Source organism: Bradysia coprophila, unplaced genomic scaffold (genome assembly GCF_014529535.1).
Source record: "Bradysia coprophila strain Holo2 unplaced genomic scaffold, BU_Bcop_v1 contig_235, whole genome shotgun sequence".
NCBI classification, from domain to species: domain Eukaryota; kingdom Metazoa; phylum Arthropoda; class Insecta; order Diptera; family Sciaridae; genus Bradysia; species Bradysia coprophila.
Window position 1 is genome coordinate 213450 of NW_023503496.1, and position 17842 is coordinate 231291.

The following is a 17842-nucleotide window of genomic DNA, read 5'->3' on the forward strand; positions in this document are numbered from 1 at the left end:
AAATGGAAAACGACGCCGTCTCTAATTGCATATATGTGATCACAATAGCAAATGTTTTGTATTCAAATTAATTTTACTAATTTCGCTGTATTGATATCTTTGCCAATTTTTTTCGTTGTTGTTCTGTTGTTCATTGGATTAGACAGACAACATAGAGATGCGGCAAGTTTTCTTTCATTTTTTTTTCTCTACAAATCGAAAAATATTAATTTCGAATTGTCGATAAATGTCATCCTCATCAGCAATGTCGCTTGGTAAATTTTTTATGAAAAAAGCCGATTAAACCTTTCACAGACGGCAAATAAATCATCCATAATGATGGATGGAGTTTGTAGCTATTTTAAATCTACGATATTGATGGTAAATCTATTACTTCAACTGTTTTAACTCCATTCAAAGCCAAGTATACAACCAGTCGGTGCAATGAAATTTGACACAAAATGTATGGGCCATCTGTCAAAGTTTTCAGCAAGCGTGTAATTCGTTGTAGTTGACTTGATCTAAAAGCTCACGAGTCGGACAAACTGCAAACTTGAATTTTGCAATAACGTAAATGTATTCACCAGCATCGATCACTATTTGAAACGACTGATTGCCTATTATGCCCACAAGTTAAAGGCTCCAATTTGAAGGAATCTTTAAGAAATTCTAAAGAGGATGACCCAACCATTACACTCTATGAAAATGACATCGGAAACCGAAACATTTTTGTAGAGAACACACTATACTAAGCTGAACCAAAAGCCCCAAAACGTTTTGACTGCTTTTGGGTAAGAGCACCAAATATTGTTCAACTAAATGAATGCGCAAAAAAAATCGTCTTATCCAATTATTACGCTCATCACATCTAATATAACAACACAACGTTCAAACAGTCAAATGTTATGTGGTTCCGGATTGTCATTTCCTTTCCTTTTTAATCTCAAAACAGCTAATTTTGGCCTGTCATCAATATGATCGATTCTTCGCTAATGCATTTTTATAAAAATAGTCCGATACGGAGAGGGAAAGTTAAAATTTAAATTTTTAATCTGCCTTTGTGAGAGACTCATATACGATCCATGACCTCTGAAATGGACACCGTGTGTATTTTAGTGTGTGGATGGTGTTCAATATTTTCACTTTCTTCATTTCCGTCGAATGTCTGCGATGAGTTTAGGTTTTTTTAATAGATCAACGCGTTGTTCTGAAGGTGAATTTTAGTGTGAACGCTGCATTGTCCGCAGTATTAAGCTAACAGTTTCTATCAGGGTTGTGTTTGGCTTGAAAACATCGCACGCAACGTTTATAAACACTGAAGGACCTTTCAGTGAATGTAATACAAACATCTAGCGGAACACATATCACAAGAGAAGCTGCTTTCAGTTGAATTGAATGAGGTTCGCCGTGGCGAATTACCCTATGGGAAACTCAATACCGTGCCCATGGCGCTGAAAAAATTTGGCGCTGAGTTCAATTACTGAATCAACAATTATTGTCTGAAGAGAAATTGTTTATTAATATGTAGTCATTTTTCGAAAACTTCGACCAGCTTATATGAAATTTGAAACCAAGGGGTCTCCTTTCTTTCTAAGTTATATCTTGTTCGAGAGCTTTCTCCAGACTGAGTAATTTGTAGAAGATTTGTTTTCTTCAAACTCTTTCACCTTAGGTGTGGACCTAATAGAAAAATGCACTACACCAGATCAGGCATGAGCGCCGCCGAAAATAAGCCGCCGATCAGGCCGCCGCTGGCCATTTTTGAGCAAGCCGCGCCGCAGTCGAGCCGGTGCCAAAAACACGGCTCAAGCCGGCTTGAAACGGCTGGAAAATGAAATAAAGATTTCGAAAGGTGAACTCGAAGGTGAATGGGTGAAATAATTTTGGAAACCGAGATTCCTGTTGATCCTAAGCAGCTCAAGTACCTTTTGAATTTTTTTGTCAAAATTAAGAAAATTTTGAAAGTTTTCTTGAATTTTCATGATATTTCCAGAATGGTATATTACATCCTCGCTTCTAAGTTTGTTGTTTTGGCTATGTATGACCTTTGCGGAACGAGCCGAAGGCGCACAATCAGTTAATTCACAAATTTGAGAAAACTTTATCGATCTTTGCGAATTTTCTCGATTTTTTTTCTTTTCAATTTTTACTTGATTTTCGTGAGCTTTCGATTTCTTCTCGAAAACCATTTTCTTAATGAGTTAAATGAGTGTGCTGGAGCATGATTTTCCATTTAGTTCAAGTTTTGAGGCAATAAAACTTGACGTGTTAGTGAACCTTAGACTTAGAGACTTGCTTGTAACAAGACCAGTTCCACTTGCACTTTGAACAACCTAATCTACCTACATTTTCGCTTTCCGTACAATTTCATTTTCATGCTTACTAGTTCATTTTCCATGAATTTATCTAAACGTTTTTATTTAAAAAAAAAAGTTAAAAGGAACCTCCAGCCGAGCCGTTTTAAGCCGGCTCAAGCCGACTTTTTCGCCGCCGCCGAGAAATTTTTTTCGGCTAGCCGCCGCTGAGGTTTCTCCGTCGGCGCTCATGCCTGCACCAGATGGGGCAAAAGTGTATTTGGGCAATATTCTCCTTAAAACTAATCGAATAAATGTAAAATTGAGGTCAAATACCAGTCTCAACAAATTTAACAGTATCGATATGTTCGAAAAAGTTCTACTGAGTGGTTCCAGCAGTAATTTTACCTCTAAAAATTGACGATTTTTAAAGAGGTCTGTAGGACGGCGTTATCCGGATACCTAAAAACTGATGGTATGGGATGTTATCACTAGGCACCTAGATTAGAACCATATTTGAATCACATAGGTTAAGTGGTCACACAGGCAGCAGTATCACTTTCTAAAAGAAAAGAAAACACAAAGATGGGACCATTGTGAAACTTGAGTCGCTGTAGCTCCTCCGTATCAAAACTTTTGATAGAATTTCGTCTTATATTCTTCCCTGAACTCTAACATTTCGATTTACATCTTACACGATACGATCCGACCCCGATAAGTGTGATCTGTAGACATGCTTTCGCACTAAAGGTGGCCTAAGACGAGGCTGAAAAGTTTGGTCGTTGGAGGTTTGGTGCATAAGCGCCACTGTTTTCGAAAGTCATGTGGTCGTTATAGACCTTTTTGGAAAACCGAACCAACAATGTAGGAATATTTCGGTGTTTCTACATTAGAGCCAAACACTCACTTGTACTTGTGTGAGCGTTCAAAGTTTCGTTCTTCGTTCGTTCTTGTACAACACTCGTACGTGTTTTTGTTGGTATTTACCAGCCATGTGGTAAATATTCCACATGTCGCACATGTGACAGTCACATTGTGATTGCATGGCTAGTGATGAAGCGGAATGAAAGTCTACTTTCATTTTGCTTATGATTCGCTAGATTTGTACATGCAACAGGATATGACTAGCCACTTGTTCGTTGTATCCTTGCCACTGTCGCCATGGCCTGATGGTTGGCAAAAATAATTCTTCAAAATTTTTGAGGAATTACGAAATTGCATTGCACTGTCTCTCAGATCGAAACAGTGGCAGAAACCATTTCGCTGATATCAATTACTTCTTCTTCATTCAAATGACAGTCCAATGAGTCCATACCAAAAAAGCTATATTTGGATACCCCTCGAATTTCAATTGGTCGACGTTTTCGCAAAGTTTTCAAACATAAAAAATTGTTGTCATAAAACACATTGAGAGTCCAAACATTGATTTTAGTTTGAATCCTGTATTTTAATAGCAATATCATAACGTTGTATGTAAAACAAAGCCAAGAATGGAAAATCTAGTTGATTCTGATATCGACGCAGTTTCTGAAGGTCTGAGCGTTGTTTGGATTCCAGCATGCATCTGGTGCTGGTGGGTATGATGTTCTGTACGTCCAACGAAGAGTACATCTTGTGCATCTGACACCAGCTGGCAATTGAATTTGAGCACGCATCTGTCCGTTTTGATGGTCGCCACCGGAGCAGGCCCAGTTGTTGTCGCGGACTCCTCTGTCGGCACTGTTGATTCGGAGACGTTGGAAACAGGTGTTGGTCTCAGTCACTTGTGGGCAAAGTTCGAACATAAAGCCACCACGGTGATTAGCGTTGAAGTCGATAATGACGGTGACAGCCTATAAGTCAGGTGGAAAATTCGATGACGAGTGAATGAATATAAAATATGAAACTGAACCGGTTGGTACGTACCTGTCCAGCAGTGTATGTGCCAGTGATGATACCTTTATCGTATCTACCACCTTGGTTGGCATGGGTGTTGCCTGGAGCATCACCGCAACGTCCTGTAATTTTTTTTTTAAATTACAAATCTTATAGTGGTGGTGGGTTAGCAGGCCCTAAGATTTTGGAATTAATTCCCAAAATTCCCGCCAGGGCCAGGTTAGAAATAAAATTATAGAAATAAAGTGTGCGTACCGCAAGTGGAGTATTGTTGGTCTTGTTGTTGATTACCGCAAAATACACCTGTATCGTCCCACCAGAAGGGTTGTTGAGCTCCAGGGAACTCATTTGGTCTACGGAAAATAGACGTTCTGGAGAGCGGAGTGTGCACGTAACCGTGTGGCTCGACAAGTGCAAGGCCAGCAACGAAGATGAGTAATGCGAACTTCATTTTGATTCAGCAGTTTTAGACTTAGCAAAATATATTGATTGTGTTCGCCTTTTATAGGAGAAGCTCTTTTGGGTTCGAGTAGTTGATAAGATTACGGGAAAGTTTGATTGATGGGTCTTCAGATTTTACCAATTTGTTACGCGTAATTAGCAAATACACAAAATGACGGTGCCGGAACGTAAATTTTGGAAATTTATACGAAACTTTATCTACTACGGCCTGAGTGTTACAATAAAATGCGTGATTGACTCCGTTGCCTTTACTAATATTTTGATTTTGATCTACTGTAATATCTGCTGAGTGACCCAAAATTTCTTGTTTACAGCCCAATTGAACAAAATATTTTTTACGCCTTGACATTCGATTGCAACCAGTATATCGAATGTCCTTCCTTAAAAGTTCGAAAATCCAAGCCCTAACACCGTTGCATACAAACTTACATGTTAATTGTCGGTTCCAATCCTTGCACTAATCAAATGCACTCGCATTACACCTAAGAACTTACCACCAACGTGCCTAAATATAATTGACTATCAAAAATGAAAGATTTATCATTTTCTTATCATTTTGAGAGACTTCGGGAAAACAAACAACGAAGTGACTATTCGCCCGCACGGGCGATTAGTCTATAAGATGCTATTCGTACACGCGGGCAATTCGCAACGGCTAACAAACAAAATTCGCGACATATTTTTCTCACAAAGGCTTTCGATTAAATTTAAGTGTGAATTCGCGAAATGTTGAACAAATTGAAATTCAAGCCATAACCCATTTTTATGGGCGATAGGTTGAAGGAATCGTGGTTCCATGCTGAGTAATTTGTGGAAGAACTATTATTTTCGGCTTCCACTTTTCACTACCATATAGTCGACGAGTTCGGCAGGTTATTCTCAAACTTAAGGTTATTGATGATTTCAATTTGAGCTCACATGCACTTATTACGTCGACTTTATGAAAGTCATTCGGGGCGAGAAGGACTTGCCAAGGTACCAGCAGATGCCGTACTTTATTCGAGACAACATCTGGTGACATTTATCAAAAAGAAACATGAATGGTGAAAGTAGTTAACACTAGTACAACTGGAGACGCAAACATATTTTCGCCAACCATATGAGATAGTATACATTTTGGCGTTTTCTTAATAAAACGCCTGCGAAAATATGTTTGCCTCTCCAGTTGTACTAGTGTTAACTACTGTGAAGTCTAAAATGAAACATTTAGAACCAAAGTTCTTTCTTTACATCTTGTTTTAAGTGGCAAACAAGGAAAAAAAGCTGTTTCTTCGTGAACTAGTTCAGAATGGAGTGATCAGCTCATTTGTTTGTGCTAGCCTATTACACTCAAGAGCGTAAATCAGGTTAAGAAAGGAAGGCTGATGACTCAAAAATGGTACCACAGCGCAACAAGAAGTGAAAAAATGAAAAATAAAAACTTTGAATTGTGATTGTGGTCTTCATGAACTAAATTTTTTAACTTTTACCTCATGCACGTCAGTCTTGCTATACGAATAATCAAAACAGCATTTTCTCTTAAGATGTATCATAATCTGTGTTGTGATACCTTATTGTCGAAAATGTTCTTGCTCGCTGCGCTCGCAATTACATTTCTTACACTTTTATCTTAACACTGTCATATATTTCAATAGGCTCCGTAAAACGTAACGTTCGTCTTGAACAAGCAGTAATCTTTGTTATTACCACCTTGATTATATATATGAGTATAGGAACATTGGCGCTGAAAACCTTATTCTGCCATGGAGGTTCATTCCCTGAAAGAAAATTGAACCAATGCCGCAAACATCCACCACCTAGCTACAATAGTTCACCGTAATATGACCATTTGCGGAGTTTATGCCGTTAATGCATTCATCAAAGGGGTAATCTTAGATTAGAAGACTACAGATGCTGCGAAAGTAATTCAACACATGATGCAGCAATTTTATGATAATAGCAAACTCACAAGCGTGTTTTTGAGCAAAAAAGCTCGCTTTCGGCTCAGAATCTGAGCCTCAGATATGCAAACTCTACAATTGTCGAAAAGACATTTAAAAAATTTATCTTAAAATTGTGTCCTAATTGATGAATTGCGTAGCAGCAGTATTCCGGTTTATTGTCTGTCCCATGCGACAGTTGATTATCACGAAGGAATTCGCGTAAAATTGAACCGAAAGCATTGGGTCATTACAATTCCTCATTTTCACAAGGGGCAAACTGCTACGCAATGATCAACTTTCGCATAAAGCAGACAATAAAATTTACGCGCGAGCGGTTTTGAATTTGAATGTTTTTTGACGCGTGAAAAGAATTTTGTTATAATCCTGAGCAAAACCGGTGGTACTTCACTATTCAGGTATATTCAAAGGCGTGACATTTCTAGCGTGTGATTGTCGTGTCGAACGATAATATCGCCTAGAAGACGAAAATATGCAGTTCTGCAATATTATCGCTACGAGGTTATATTATATCACGAAAATACCGTCCAGAAAACTTTAATATCACCCTGAGGGCGATATTATTGTTCCGAAATTAACACCCTAAACAATAATGTCACCCAGGGTGATATTAGAGAACTTTAGCAAATCACACAATAATGACAAAACCAATAATTTCCAACAATAACGAAAACGATATTGACACGGTAAAATTTTATCATTGTGAATGGAGCGAGATGGGTAAATATGTTCACAAATCATGGTGTGTTATGTGGTGGCAGAATTCAAAATTCTTCTGAAGTACTTTAAAAGAAATTAATTTGAAGTAGAAAAATATAATTTGTGCACCGGACAACTTTCTTAACAGCAGATCTTTAAAATATTTATCTAAACCTAGGTGAAATAATAGCAGTGAAAAAGTGCTATTATTTCGTCTGGGATGAATATACACATGGTTTGAAAGGTCTTTGCCAGTAGACTACAAAACAGACATCACACAGTCTCGAGCTACACTTGGTTCCTGGTTGAAGATATCCGAAGATGGGAAAAATGGTGTTTTTTAACCTAATTTTTTGCCGCTATAAACGATCGTTCCGGGTGAGAGTGGGCTCATTGGAAAGCTGAGTTCAAATACTTTCGGGCATGCCTAGTTTGATTAGATTAGATTAGATTGATAGATGTTGGAAAAATGTTCAAAATCTGTGTGAACTTTTGACAGGTCTGGGCTGGTACTGATGACGCTTAATGTGAACCTAATATGCTAGTTGTAACTTACATTATCTAAGCTTTCCATTGATAGCTCATTTTGACTGCTGGTGAATTTTACGAGTAGCGGGTGTACTAACATAAAAATCTGTTATGTGGACAATCCTATTTAATTTCTTGTTTATGGCTAAAAATTTCCAGTTGTAAGACAATTATTGAGAGTCAAAAATTGCGCAACCAATTAGAGGATGCGATTTTATATTTGTCTCATGCTGCTGTTTCATAAACCACTCGAGACAAATATAAAATCGCATCCTCTGATTGGTTGCGCAATTTTTGACTCTCAATAATAATTGTCTTACAACTAGAAATTGTGAGTTAACTTACAAAATTTAGAATTTTTGTCTACAACGTGTCTATTTGGATGGTACAGGGAGTTATCCGCAAAAAAAAACTGAAAAGCAGCGAATGAATTTCAAAATGTGTTTCGGGTGAGCATGTGCTCCACGTGCCGTTTGTGAGGTTATGCTCACCACAGCACAACTTGTTCTCTAAATTGTGTCGTCAAAAGGCAAGCTAATTTTTCCATCTCATTTCCACTAGCTTCAGAATGTTCTAGTCTACAGATTTCAATAAATCTATGTATGTTCAGAGACACACGTTGTAGACAACAATTCTAAATTAAATAAACAATCAACGATCTGACGATTCTGTCAACACATTTATACACGATATAGTGGATATACTCGAATATACTCAAATATACTGGATTGCTGGAGCTATACTGGATTACTGGATCTACTGGAGCATAAATTCGAGTCTTGATTCATTTGGGCGTTTGTTTATTTCAGTTGTCATGTGCATAAATCGTTGTTTCTACCTCAACAGGAAAGTGATTTTCTCAGCACACGTCCTAAAACTGAAGACTGGTGCTGATAAAATCGACTCTGCCTGCCTTGGCCTTGGTACAAAAAAAAACTATTTTAGGGTTTGTATTTTCTATATTATACTGTGGCAATGCGTCACGCTTATATTTCACTTATCTCCCGATTTCCTCTCGTTTGTCTTTCTTTTGTTTTCAAAAATTCCCAAAATTTATTTATCAAAATTCGAAATTCACTTATTGTCAACGCAAACGCTGGTCTATCGAGAGATTCATATAAATTTATCATTTTCACATGAAACGCTTATATCCTCTGTGTGACTTTCATTCGAAAATGTCAAATCAATCGGATTCAAAAATTTTAAACACAAAATGAAAGAAGTTTGAATTCTGCCACCACATAACACCATGATTTGTGAACATATTTACCCATCCCACCTCATTCACAATGATAAAATTTTACCGTGTCAATATCGTTTTCGTTATTGTTGGAAATTATTGGTTTTGTCATTATTGTGTGATTTGCTAAAGTTCTCTATTATCACACACAATTTTGTGGACGATATTATCATCTTCCGGGCGATAATATTGCCCAGAACTGCATTTATTTTCGTCCGCTGGGCGATATTATCTTTCGAGACAATAAACACATAGTAAAAATGTCACGTCACCGTTCGTTCCTTTCTTTTATTGCCGCAAATTACTCACTCACCTAAATAATTCCAATTAAAAATTAAGTTCGACCAGATCCACCAGATTATTATTTCATTGATGATGGTCTCGTAGTGCTATTATAAAGTGAATGCAAAAACGGGTGTAATCCCAATTTACCCACACCAATCCAAAAATGCAAATAGAATGCAAGCGCAAAAGTAAACAAAAAATGTTTCATCAAATGCAACGTCATCCCCGAACATCGTTTTTACCGTTTTATGACCAAAATGGAAAATCCAAAATTACTTCTTTTTTTTACCTGGATAAGGTACAGTCGATGGTTTGTTAGTCTTATCTTCTTCAGAGGAATATGAATTATGGAACACCATGCATGCGATATTTATAGAGAGTATGCATTTCATGTTAATAAATTTAAGCTTATCGCGTTATTTCTCATTCATTGTGCTAACCTAGTGTCGCCTAGTGTTTGCTGTGAAATATTTTACCCTATTTTGTTTTGACCTACATTTTATACTGTAAAGACAATACATGCCACAGCTGGTGGATAGTTACTGTCCATTGTTCAAATAAACAATTAATTAAATATCCGATGAGGCATATATCAGTTCTAATTTTGTTAGTACATGCTACATCCTACCCTACATGCAAAAAATAAGAGCAAACCACCTTGATCAGCAATTGATCGAGAATACAATAAACGCAAATACAAATAAATAAAAATTGAACGAAAATCGAATTGACGAAAACAATACAATACTAACATATCGTCTGGGGCACAAGAAGTATATCACTCCGAAGAGTGTAAGTATATTGTTATGACTCTTACTCTTTGAATATCGTTTTCAGTTGATCGTCGGTCGTGTTTATGAAAGGTTGTCGTCGGAATTAAATTTAAAAAAAAAATTGTGTTGTGCACATTGTGCGTACTCGAGAACTTGTTTCGCTGTTGACATATTATTTGCGATCTTGCCCATTACACTTTTATAATAATTGTGGTTTCCCATGTGCTTAATGAAGAGTGTCATTAAGCAATTCAACATATTTAACGTGAATTTATGACGAAAAGGTGATTTAGTTAGTTTTGACTGTTGGACATTTCATATGCATGTGTGTGTAGTGAGTTATATTATTGTCAGTTCAAGTGAAATTGTTGCAAATTGTTTTGGAAAATATTGTCGCGAATCGGTAATATTTCCCTGTCGATCGGTTGTGTTTTTGTTAATTGAAATGGGAACAAAATAAAAATAAAATTAGAAAAATGAGAATTTAGTGCAAATTTAGTGTTCCATATTCCATTGAAAATATAAAATTCAAAAATTTCTATGAGTCATTGAACACACTATCGTGTCTCTGCGTTTAATATTTTCTGGTCTTTCGATGGGATTATTCCATTAGAAACTCTATTATATACCGAGCTAAACTATAAACACAACAAGCAGCAACAAATCGGATTAAGCAAAAACATTATATTGGAATTGAGGACACGGATTACCTCAGTTTGCATTGAACGACGTCAGCGGAAAAAAAAAACTCAACCAAACGAAGAATTACAACGAAACCAAAATGTAAATATTGTTACAATTATGTTCTAAGCATTTTATCATTTAAGTAGCATGCATGCACATTTTGACATGGCATAATCTTCGATAACTCACTCTACTTCTTATGCTGTCATGTTATCACATTTCCTTGTCTTGTTCGCCTAAAACTTTAATTCGATTAAATAAATCGAGACGAATTAAGATCAATTAGAGGATTGATTAGGTAATATACATAACATGTTGGATGGATGGATGCTAATTTATTGATTGGATGTTCGGTTCGTGACATGGATAGAGAGAGAGAGAGGGGGGGTTATCAACCTCTTTGGGAATTAAATTTGGGTATGGTCTCAGATTGTCAACACGATATTTCCGTTGTATATCTTTATCACTTCGAAAAGAAAACATTTAAAAAGTTTGGTTTCGTAAACATTATCACACCAAATGACTCTAGCTACACATAGCGACACGAAGTAGACCTAATTCATTTTTTTTCTTTTGTTCTACTGTCAAGTTAGTGAGAGTAAGGCATAAACAAATTCGTCATGTTATGTCCACTAAGAACGTAAACACCCCATTAACCACGGATAAGGTAATAATCGACCAGCTCAAAAACATTGAGTTTAACCAGTTCCTAACTCTAGTTACACATAGCGACGCGAAAAGGGCCTAAATCAATTTTTTCTTTAGTTCTCTTGTCAAATTTGACAGCGGAACGAAAGAACCATCTGAATATGGTCTGTCGCGTTGCTATATGTAGCTAGAGTCAATCCATCTGAGCATTCCATCTGGATTGATTCGGAATGGCAATGACAAGCATAATCCGTCCTCTAACCCACCTTGTTCGTCGGAAGATGTAGTATCAGAGTCTTTGATCAATTTGTTACCGAATCCGTGATTTAAGAAGATTCATTGAATTCACCTCAACAATTGACAAGTTTGCCGATTTTTTTTTTCAGTTAAGAAAAGTTTGACAGATGGCCCATACATTTTGTGTCAAAATTTCATTGCACCGACTGGTTGTTGTATACTTGGCTTAATCTCAAAACTCTAATATTCTGATTGATAATGTGGAAGTTTGAGCATGAGAAACTATTTCAGATTCTATGTTGTATTGCTGTGTAACCATAAGTGATGTGTAGAAATACTGGTTCTGCATCAAAATTACCAATTCGGGTGTAGATCGTTTTGGCTTTTTTCACCTTGTACCGGTAATTAACACCTCTCAATAGCAGAACGAAACTGAGACGTAAAACCTGTAGTTGAATTCGTAAAATTTATTTCCATTTTCTCTTAGTTAAGTCAACAATGACCCATACCATTTTTCGTATCTTCTGATGTAATTCTCGACATTCCGCGTATTTATAGCTCAGTATAAGAATCTAGTTTTTGTTATTTATGACGTCAACGACTGAATGTATGACGTGAATCCATTAGAAATTATGAGACATAAGTTGCATTTAACTCGTAGCACGACCAACGAGCAGGTATTTTTGTCGAAAAAATCAAAACAAAACGATTTATGTCTCTCTACTAAACGGCCAACCGCATTCATTTCGGGTATGCCATCGCATCAATCGTCGGTTTGTTTCTGATTTTCTGAATAAATTTCTATTTTTCACTAGAAAAATGAATGTTACAGTCGCAGGGCCCCTGTCACCATAAACATTGTCTTGATGAATGCGAATGTGAAGCACATCCAACAAAAATTAATTTCTCTCTGATTTGAGTGAAATTGAATTTCTGAATCAATTTTCTTTGACAAAGGTTTCAGGCCGATGCGCATGCATTCCATTTTGGTCACCGTTTAAAAAATGCGCATGCGTAGAAAGAGAATGTTCTCTTATGAAAACGGAGTGCATATGATCCCCGCTTTGAGTTTAAGCAACGCACTTCAAGCATGAGTGGTACTCTAAATAGGGGACTGAAACTCGATCAAATTTCGTCACTGTAAAAAAATTCGGACACTTTTTTCATACAAAGTAGTACTCTATTTGACAGCTGTCATTAATAGCTGTTTTGCTTGAAGTGAGTTGGTTTAAGAAAAATTTAAAGAAAATCCTCTGACCGTCTCACAGTCTTGTCACATTATTTGGACAGTCAACGAAAATCAAAAAGTTAGAAGTTGATAGTATCACTGATTTGTCTAAGGGATCGTGTAATAATGACATCCTCATTTTTCAATGCTGCCAGTAAATTTGAACCATCGATAGCTCAACAAAACTGCATTCTATGCAGTCAAATGTGTGTTCTCCTCCCTTGATATTAAGGGCATAGGGGGTAGAACATACATGTGACTTCACGAAATTAATATTTGTCGAGTTATCGATGGTTTACTGACAGGGAGGTGCGGGAAAACATTAAAAGTACGAGAATATGCAGTTTTGCTTGCTTTGTAAAAAGACCCAACATTGGGAAGTGCTTCAAAAGAGCGAATGAAACGCAACGAATCGGATTATCTACTTTTTAGAAAAATCAGTTCTGTCGATCAGTAGTTAGAGGCGACGGCGAGAAAGCAGGTAAAACAGCGGGTTTTCCTTGTTTTGCCTGTTTTTCACTAGTTTTTCCAGCATCTCTCTAGACGTTTTCGCTCGAAAATGATGTGAGACAAGTCAAATAAAAGGTATTGACGAGACGAAACAAAATTTTTAGTTTTTAATAAAATCCAGTTGGTGCAACAGTAACTATTGGCGAAAAAGCAAGGAAAACTGCATTTTCTCCTACTTTTCCTGTCCTCCTGCACCTCCCAGCCCTGAAAAGTGGGGATGTCATGACCCCTTATATGATTGCAGATATTTCACGGAGCCTTAAAATGTTGGTTTAGCCTTATAGAAACGGCAAGCGTCGTCGCAACCAAGGTTCAGAAAGAACGGGTTAAGATACACACGAAGGCGGGTGACACATAAACGCATTCAGTACAGATTGTGTGTGAAATCATCTTAAAGAAAATGTTTTTTTAGAAAAATTCGAAATTTTGTTTTTGTTAATTTGCTTTTTTTATATAAACTCCGTACCAGCTGACACAATTTGTATGTCACCGCCTTCGTGATCAACTCATAGTTGTCTAAACCTGTTCTTTCATAACCTTGGTCGCAACCAAACACCAAGTCTTTTACTTCATTTGTGTTCTAGACTTACGCGCAAAATCTATTACTTCAATATGTTTATCAAACATTTCGCTGTATAAGAGAACACTAGCCAGAGCTCATCGTCCATTCTTGTCGTCGTTGTCGATAGCAGATGACTAGCAGTTTGTATAAGGTTACATGTACGTTTCACTCAGCTTGAAAATATTTTTCTTTTTTGGAACGTTTATCAAAAAATGTCAGGCACGACGTACGCTTCAATTCAAATTTGATTTTCTATTTTCATTCTGCTTATTGTCGATGCTCGTTAGGGCTCTGATATCGTTCAGAAACAAAACGTCAAGACAAACATTTATTCTTCAGCTGTAGTATAACAATGTGACAAGTACTCTAAGCACGGCCAGTCTTATAATCAATTAATTTTCAATTGCGAATTGAAGTGTAATTGAGCATCAGTGACCCTCCACCCGTAGCAGCGTAACGATTTCCTCCCCAAAAGACCATGTAAAATCCGTTCTCGTTTCTAAGCTCCGTGTAATCCGATGTGCTATCAGTGAATCTGAAATCCGGAGAAACTCTTTATTGGACGAAACTCATGACTTTGTCACAAACTTACGTTGAATGAACCTTCAGAGTGCCATCATTCTCAATCAAAAATACCATCAGCAGGCTACACTCTTTGTTTATCCAATCGCCTCGGCCTAATCCAGGACAGTCTGTATATATATCCGTTTGTAGCTTGACAGGACTAATTATCATCTCCATAGTGTGCCCATCAGTTCGATTTCCCGTTGGAAAAGCGAACGTAGACAAAGAGTTACCAATGAAGCCGGCTCCAAAGTATGGAATCGGCTGTACGGATGGCTTTCCATACGAATTATATGCGGTAACAAATCGGATCCGACTGTAAAACCCGGTTCCGCGCCATGTCAGCTTGAATCCGGTGTTTTGTTTGGACGACTCACTAATCAGTACGACGATCAACACACTGCCTTCGTTTTTTATGTGGATCGGTTCGCAAGTTGATGCTCTTGTCGATTTGTAACGCCACCAATTAGCGTCACGAAAACAAAATTTTATTTCCAAAAAAAAAAATAATTAAACTTACTGAGTGACTGGCTTTGCTGAGCTACTTTCATTAAGCCAAGTGAAGCCGAGGCGATCGTTGTTGGCGTTGCACGTCAGAGAACTGGAATCGACCGTTACTTCGATGTATCTTTGAAATGGGTATGGAATTATTGTCCACACACAAACCTTTTTCATGTCGGGATCGGGATTCGTTTCGGTGTTGTAATGAAAGTCGATTGTTCTGAAGTAGTAGTGAAAAAGAAGAGTTTCGACTGAGTTCACGGAGAGCGATTTCTGACCGGTTAATTTTAACTGATCTGTGGGTCGCACGTCAAAATGAGAGGAATCACATATTAAACCGGACCGACTCTGAATGTTTCCAACAGGTCAGTTAAATTTACCCGGTTTTTGCTCTCCGTGAAACACACTAAACACAGTGTTAACGGATAGCGGAGACCAATTAAATTTAACTGGCCTCGAGTGCAATGTCAACAATTTATAAATGAGACTTGTAAATTGAAAAGATCCAAGTTTTTACAGGTTGGAATGACGGCTTAGCCTGGCTGCCTTTTCTTGGCATTGTAAATAAAAACAGAATTAAATTGAAATTCAAAGAATTTTTTTTGTGAATCTTATGTCATATTTGACATTCCCCTCGAGGCCAGTTATGTTAACTGAACCGAAATCTCTCTTCGTTAACATTGTATAGTTTAGCACTCTAGAGATCGAAGACCAGTTGAAATTAACTAATCTCGAGGTCCAATTTCAAAAATTGGTGACGTGTGAACCCGACATCAGTGGAGGTAAACTAGTCAGAATTCACTTTCCTATAACACTCTAATTGAGCTAAAATGACAACTGAAGTTTCTTTACTGTGTAAACTGACTGACAAGACTGAGATGTATACTACATATGTCCTGCAAAGGACATCCCTAGACTTCAGTTCTGATGACTGTCAGTCTGTTGCCAGATTTCTTTAAATGTAAGCGTAGCCTATGCAACCAGTGCAATTTCCTTAGTCACTCTGAAGGCAAATTACCCATTCACTGTTCGAAAACGTCCACCGCATTGATCTGAAAACTGAGTGTTGATTTACGTTCTCTCAAGAAATGAATGGGTTTCCTGCAGCTTACTGTTGGGAGTCTGATATTGGCCGTTTACAATAATCGGAGTTAGATGTCCAACGATACACAGAAAAACCACTGTCTCAATTATGATATTGGTCTGAATTTTTCGGAAATTCATTTTTGAATGACGAATGCAACTAAGCTACAACTACACTCTGATACACTGATTCGATCATTCATCTAACTGTTGTACTGTGAAGAGTTTTGAATCTTATTTTCAGTAGCGTCGACTACACCATAGCGACTAACAATGCAAAATAGATTAAACGGCAACAGTACTCGAAGAAAAATGCGATGATTAGCCACTGGAGTGTAGTATGTACCTAGTCGTTTTCGAACTGATAATAAGCCGTACAGTAGTATTTGTGTAAACAATGTTTGCGGAATTGATAACAAATTTTGCGTTCGTTTTGTAGGAAATGGAGGAATTTCAATTACAAGGGAACAATATCCGATCTGTTTTGCTGTTATCAGACTGACCAAAAATGAAAGTTGCCTATCAGCAAATGCGAATGCTACGCTACCTTCAAAATCACACCTTCAATTTCTCACGCAAAAAAACTTTGTTTCATCCAAAAATGAACGACTCAATTTTCCGCTCCTAGTCTTTGCATGCGAATTTTGTCACTGTTTTAATTGGAAAACAAAAATTTTGTCTTTATTTCAACGAGAAAGTACTATACACGTAAGTCGAACGAGAGTTGTTTAAAAGTGCAAAGTTCGCCACGACAACGGAATGTATTCATTATTACCATACATACATTTACAGGTAACACACCGCTCACATGATCGCACGATCAAGTGTATAATTTGAACAAATGAGAAAGAAACCTTCATGCTCGGCAATTATTTGCGACAAATGTGGTCTCTCTGACACAAAATTAGCGATTCAATATTTACTGAAAAGATTCCGCGGGTCAATAGACGAGACTAATTTTAGTATGACCAATTTTGGTCTGAAATGTCCCACACGAATTGAGTCTTAAAATATAAGCAGAAAATTCGTACAGATTACGAGCAAACTATTTTTATTAAGTGGTCGAGGCATGGGGTTCGATTCAAAGCAAATATCACGATGGCGTGCCATCTACAGTCGAAATAGTTATATGCAAAAATGGGACGTGTCGTTTTATCGAATTATAAGAAAAATGAAATTTCATTGATTCAGCTTCGCTTTAAGCAAACTGGCAATGTCAAACCATAAAATGGTCAATTTTTAAGAGTTTTACTTACTGAGAGTGTAAAAGATAGTTCTGATGTCAAAGAGATGCTAATATGGCGACTGGATCGTTTCGACGGATAGAGGAAATATGTCGAATGATGAGAAAATACATTTAATTCTCTCTCAAAAAACCAGCTGTCATTCGACATATCCCCTCTATCCATCGAAACGGCGTCTCAGTCGTCATATTAGCATCTCTCTGGCTGATGCTAAAAGGTTTATGATAAAATGGCTTCAAACTTCAAGAATTTTAGAGAAGTTTTTCGCCATTTTTGACACAAATACCCCAACGTCCAGAGCTATTTGCGGTGGAATGCAGAAATGATCGCGTCACGTATTGTAATCGGAGCTAGATGAACGAAATTTCATTTTTCTTATAATTTGGTCGTGGTAACACCAGTTTCTTTTGCTCTTTCATAAATTACGTAACGTGTTCTCAGTGTTGCCATGAAAACTAAATCATAAAAAACTCGAGAAAGACGGTCTCTGGGACGTTAGGACATAT

The 17842-nt window shown here is 37.3% G+C and overlaps 4 protein-coding genes across 4 annotated transcripts in view; 2 read left to right on the forward strand and 2 right to left on the reverse strand.

Moving 5' to 3' along the window:
- Positions 1-17842, forward strand: part of LOC119077315 (fasciclin-2-like) — a 385563-nt gene that overhangs the window by 125792 nt on the left and 241929 nt on the right. The window lies entirely within an intron of this gene.
- On the reverse strand, positions 3700-4627 carry LOC119077345. Its single transcript, XM_037184532.1, has 3 exons — positions 4404-4627; positions 4179-4270; positions 3700-4105 (listed from the first exon to the last, which is right to left on the reverse strand). The coding sequence occupies exons 1-3, from the start codon at positions 4597-4599 to the stop codon at positions 3773-3775; spliced, it is 621 nt and encodes a 206-aa protein (XP_037040427.1). The 5' UTR covers positions 4600-4627; the 3' UTR covers positions 3700-3772.
- LOC119077311 overlaps positions 10141-17842 on the forward strand; it is a 113958-nt gene continuing 106256 nt past the window's right edge. Inside the window, exon 1 of the mRNA XM_037184477.1 lies at positions 10141-10858. The gene's annotated coding sequence lies outside the window, so the exon portion shown is untranslated. The remainder of the gene's footprint in view (positions 10859-17842) is intronic.
- On the reverse strand, positions 14200-16375 carry LOC119077339. Its single transcript, XM_037184524.1, has 5 exons — positions 16122-16375; positions 16028-16061; positions 15029-15229; positions 14537-14950; positions 14200-14479 (listed from the first exon to the last, which is right to left on the reverse strand). Exons 1-5 carry the CDS (start codon positions 16231-16233, stop codon positions 14344-14346), a joined length of 897 nt encoding a protein of 298 aa, XP_037040419.1. The 5' UTR covers positions 16234-16375; the 3' UTR covers positions 14200-14343.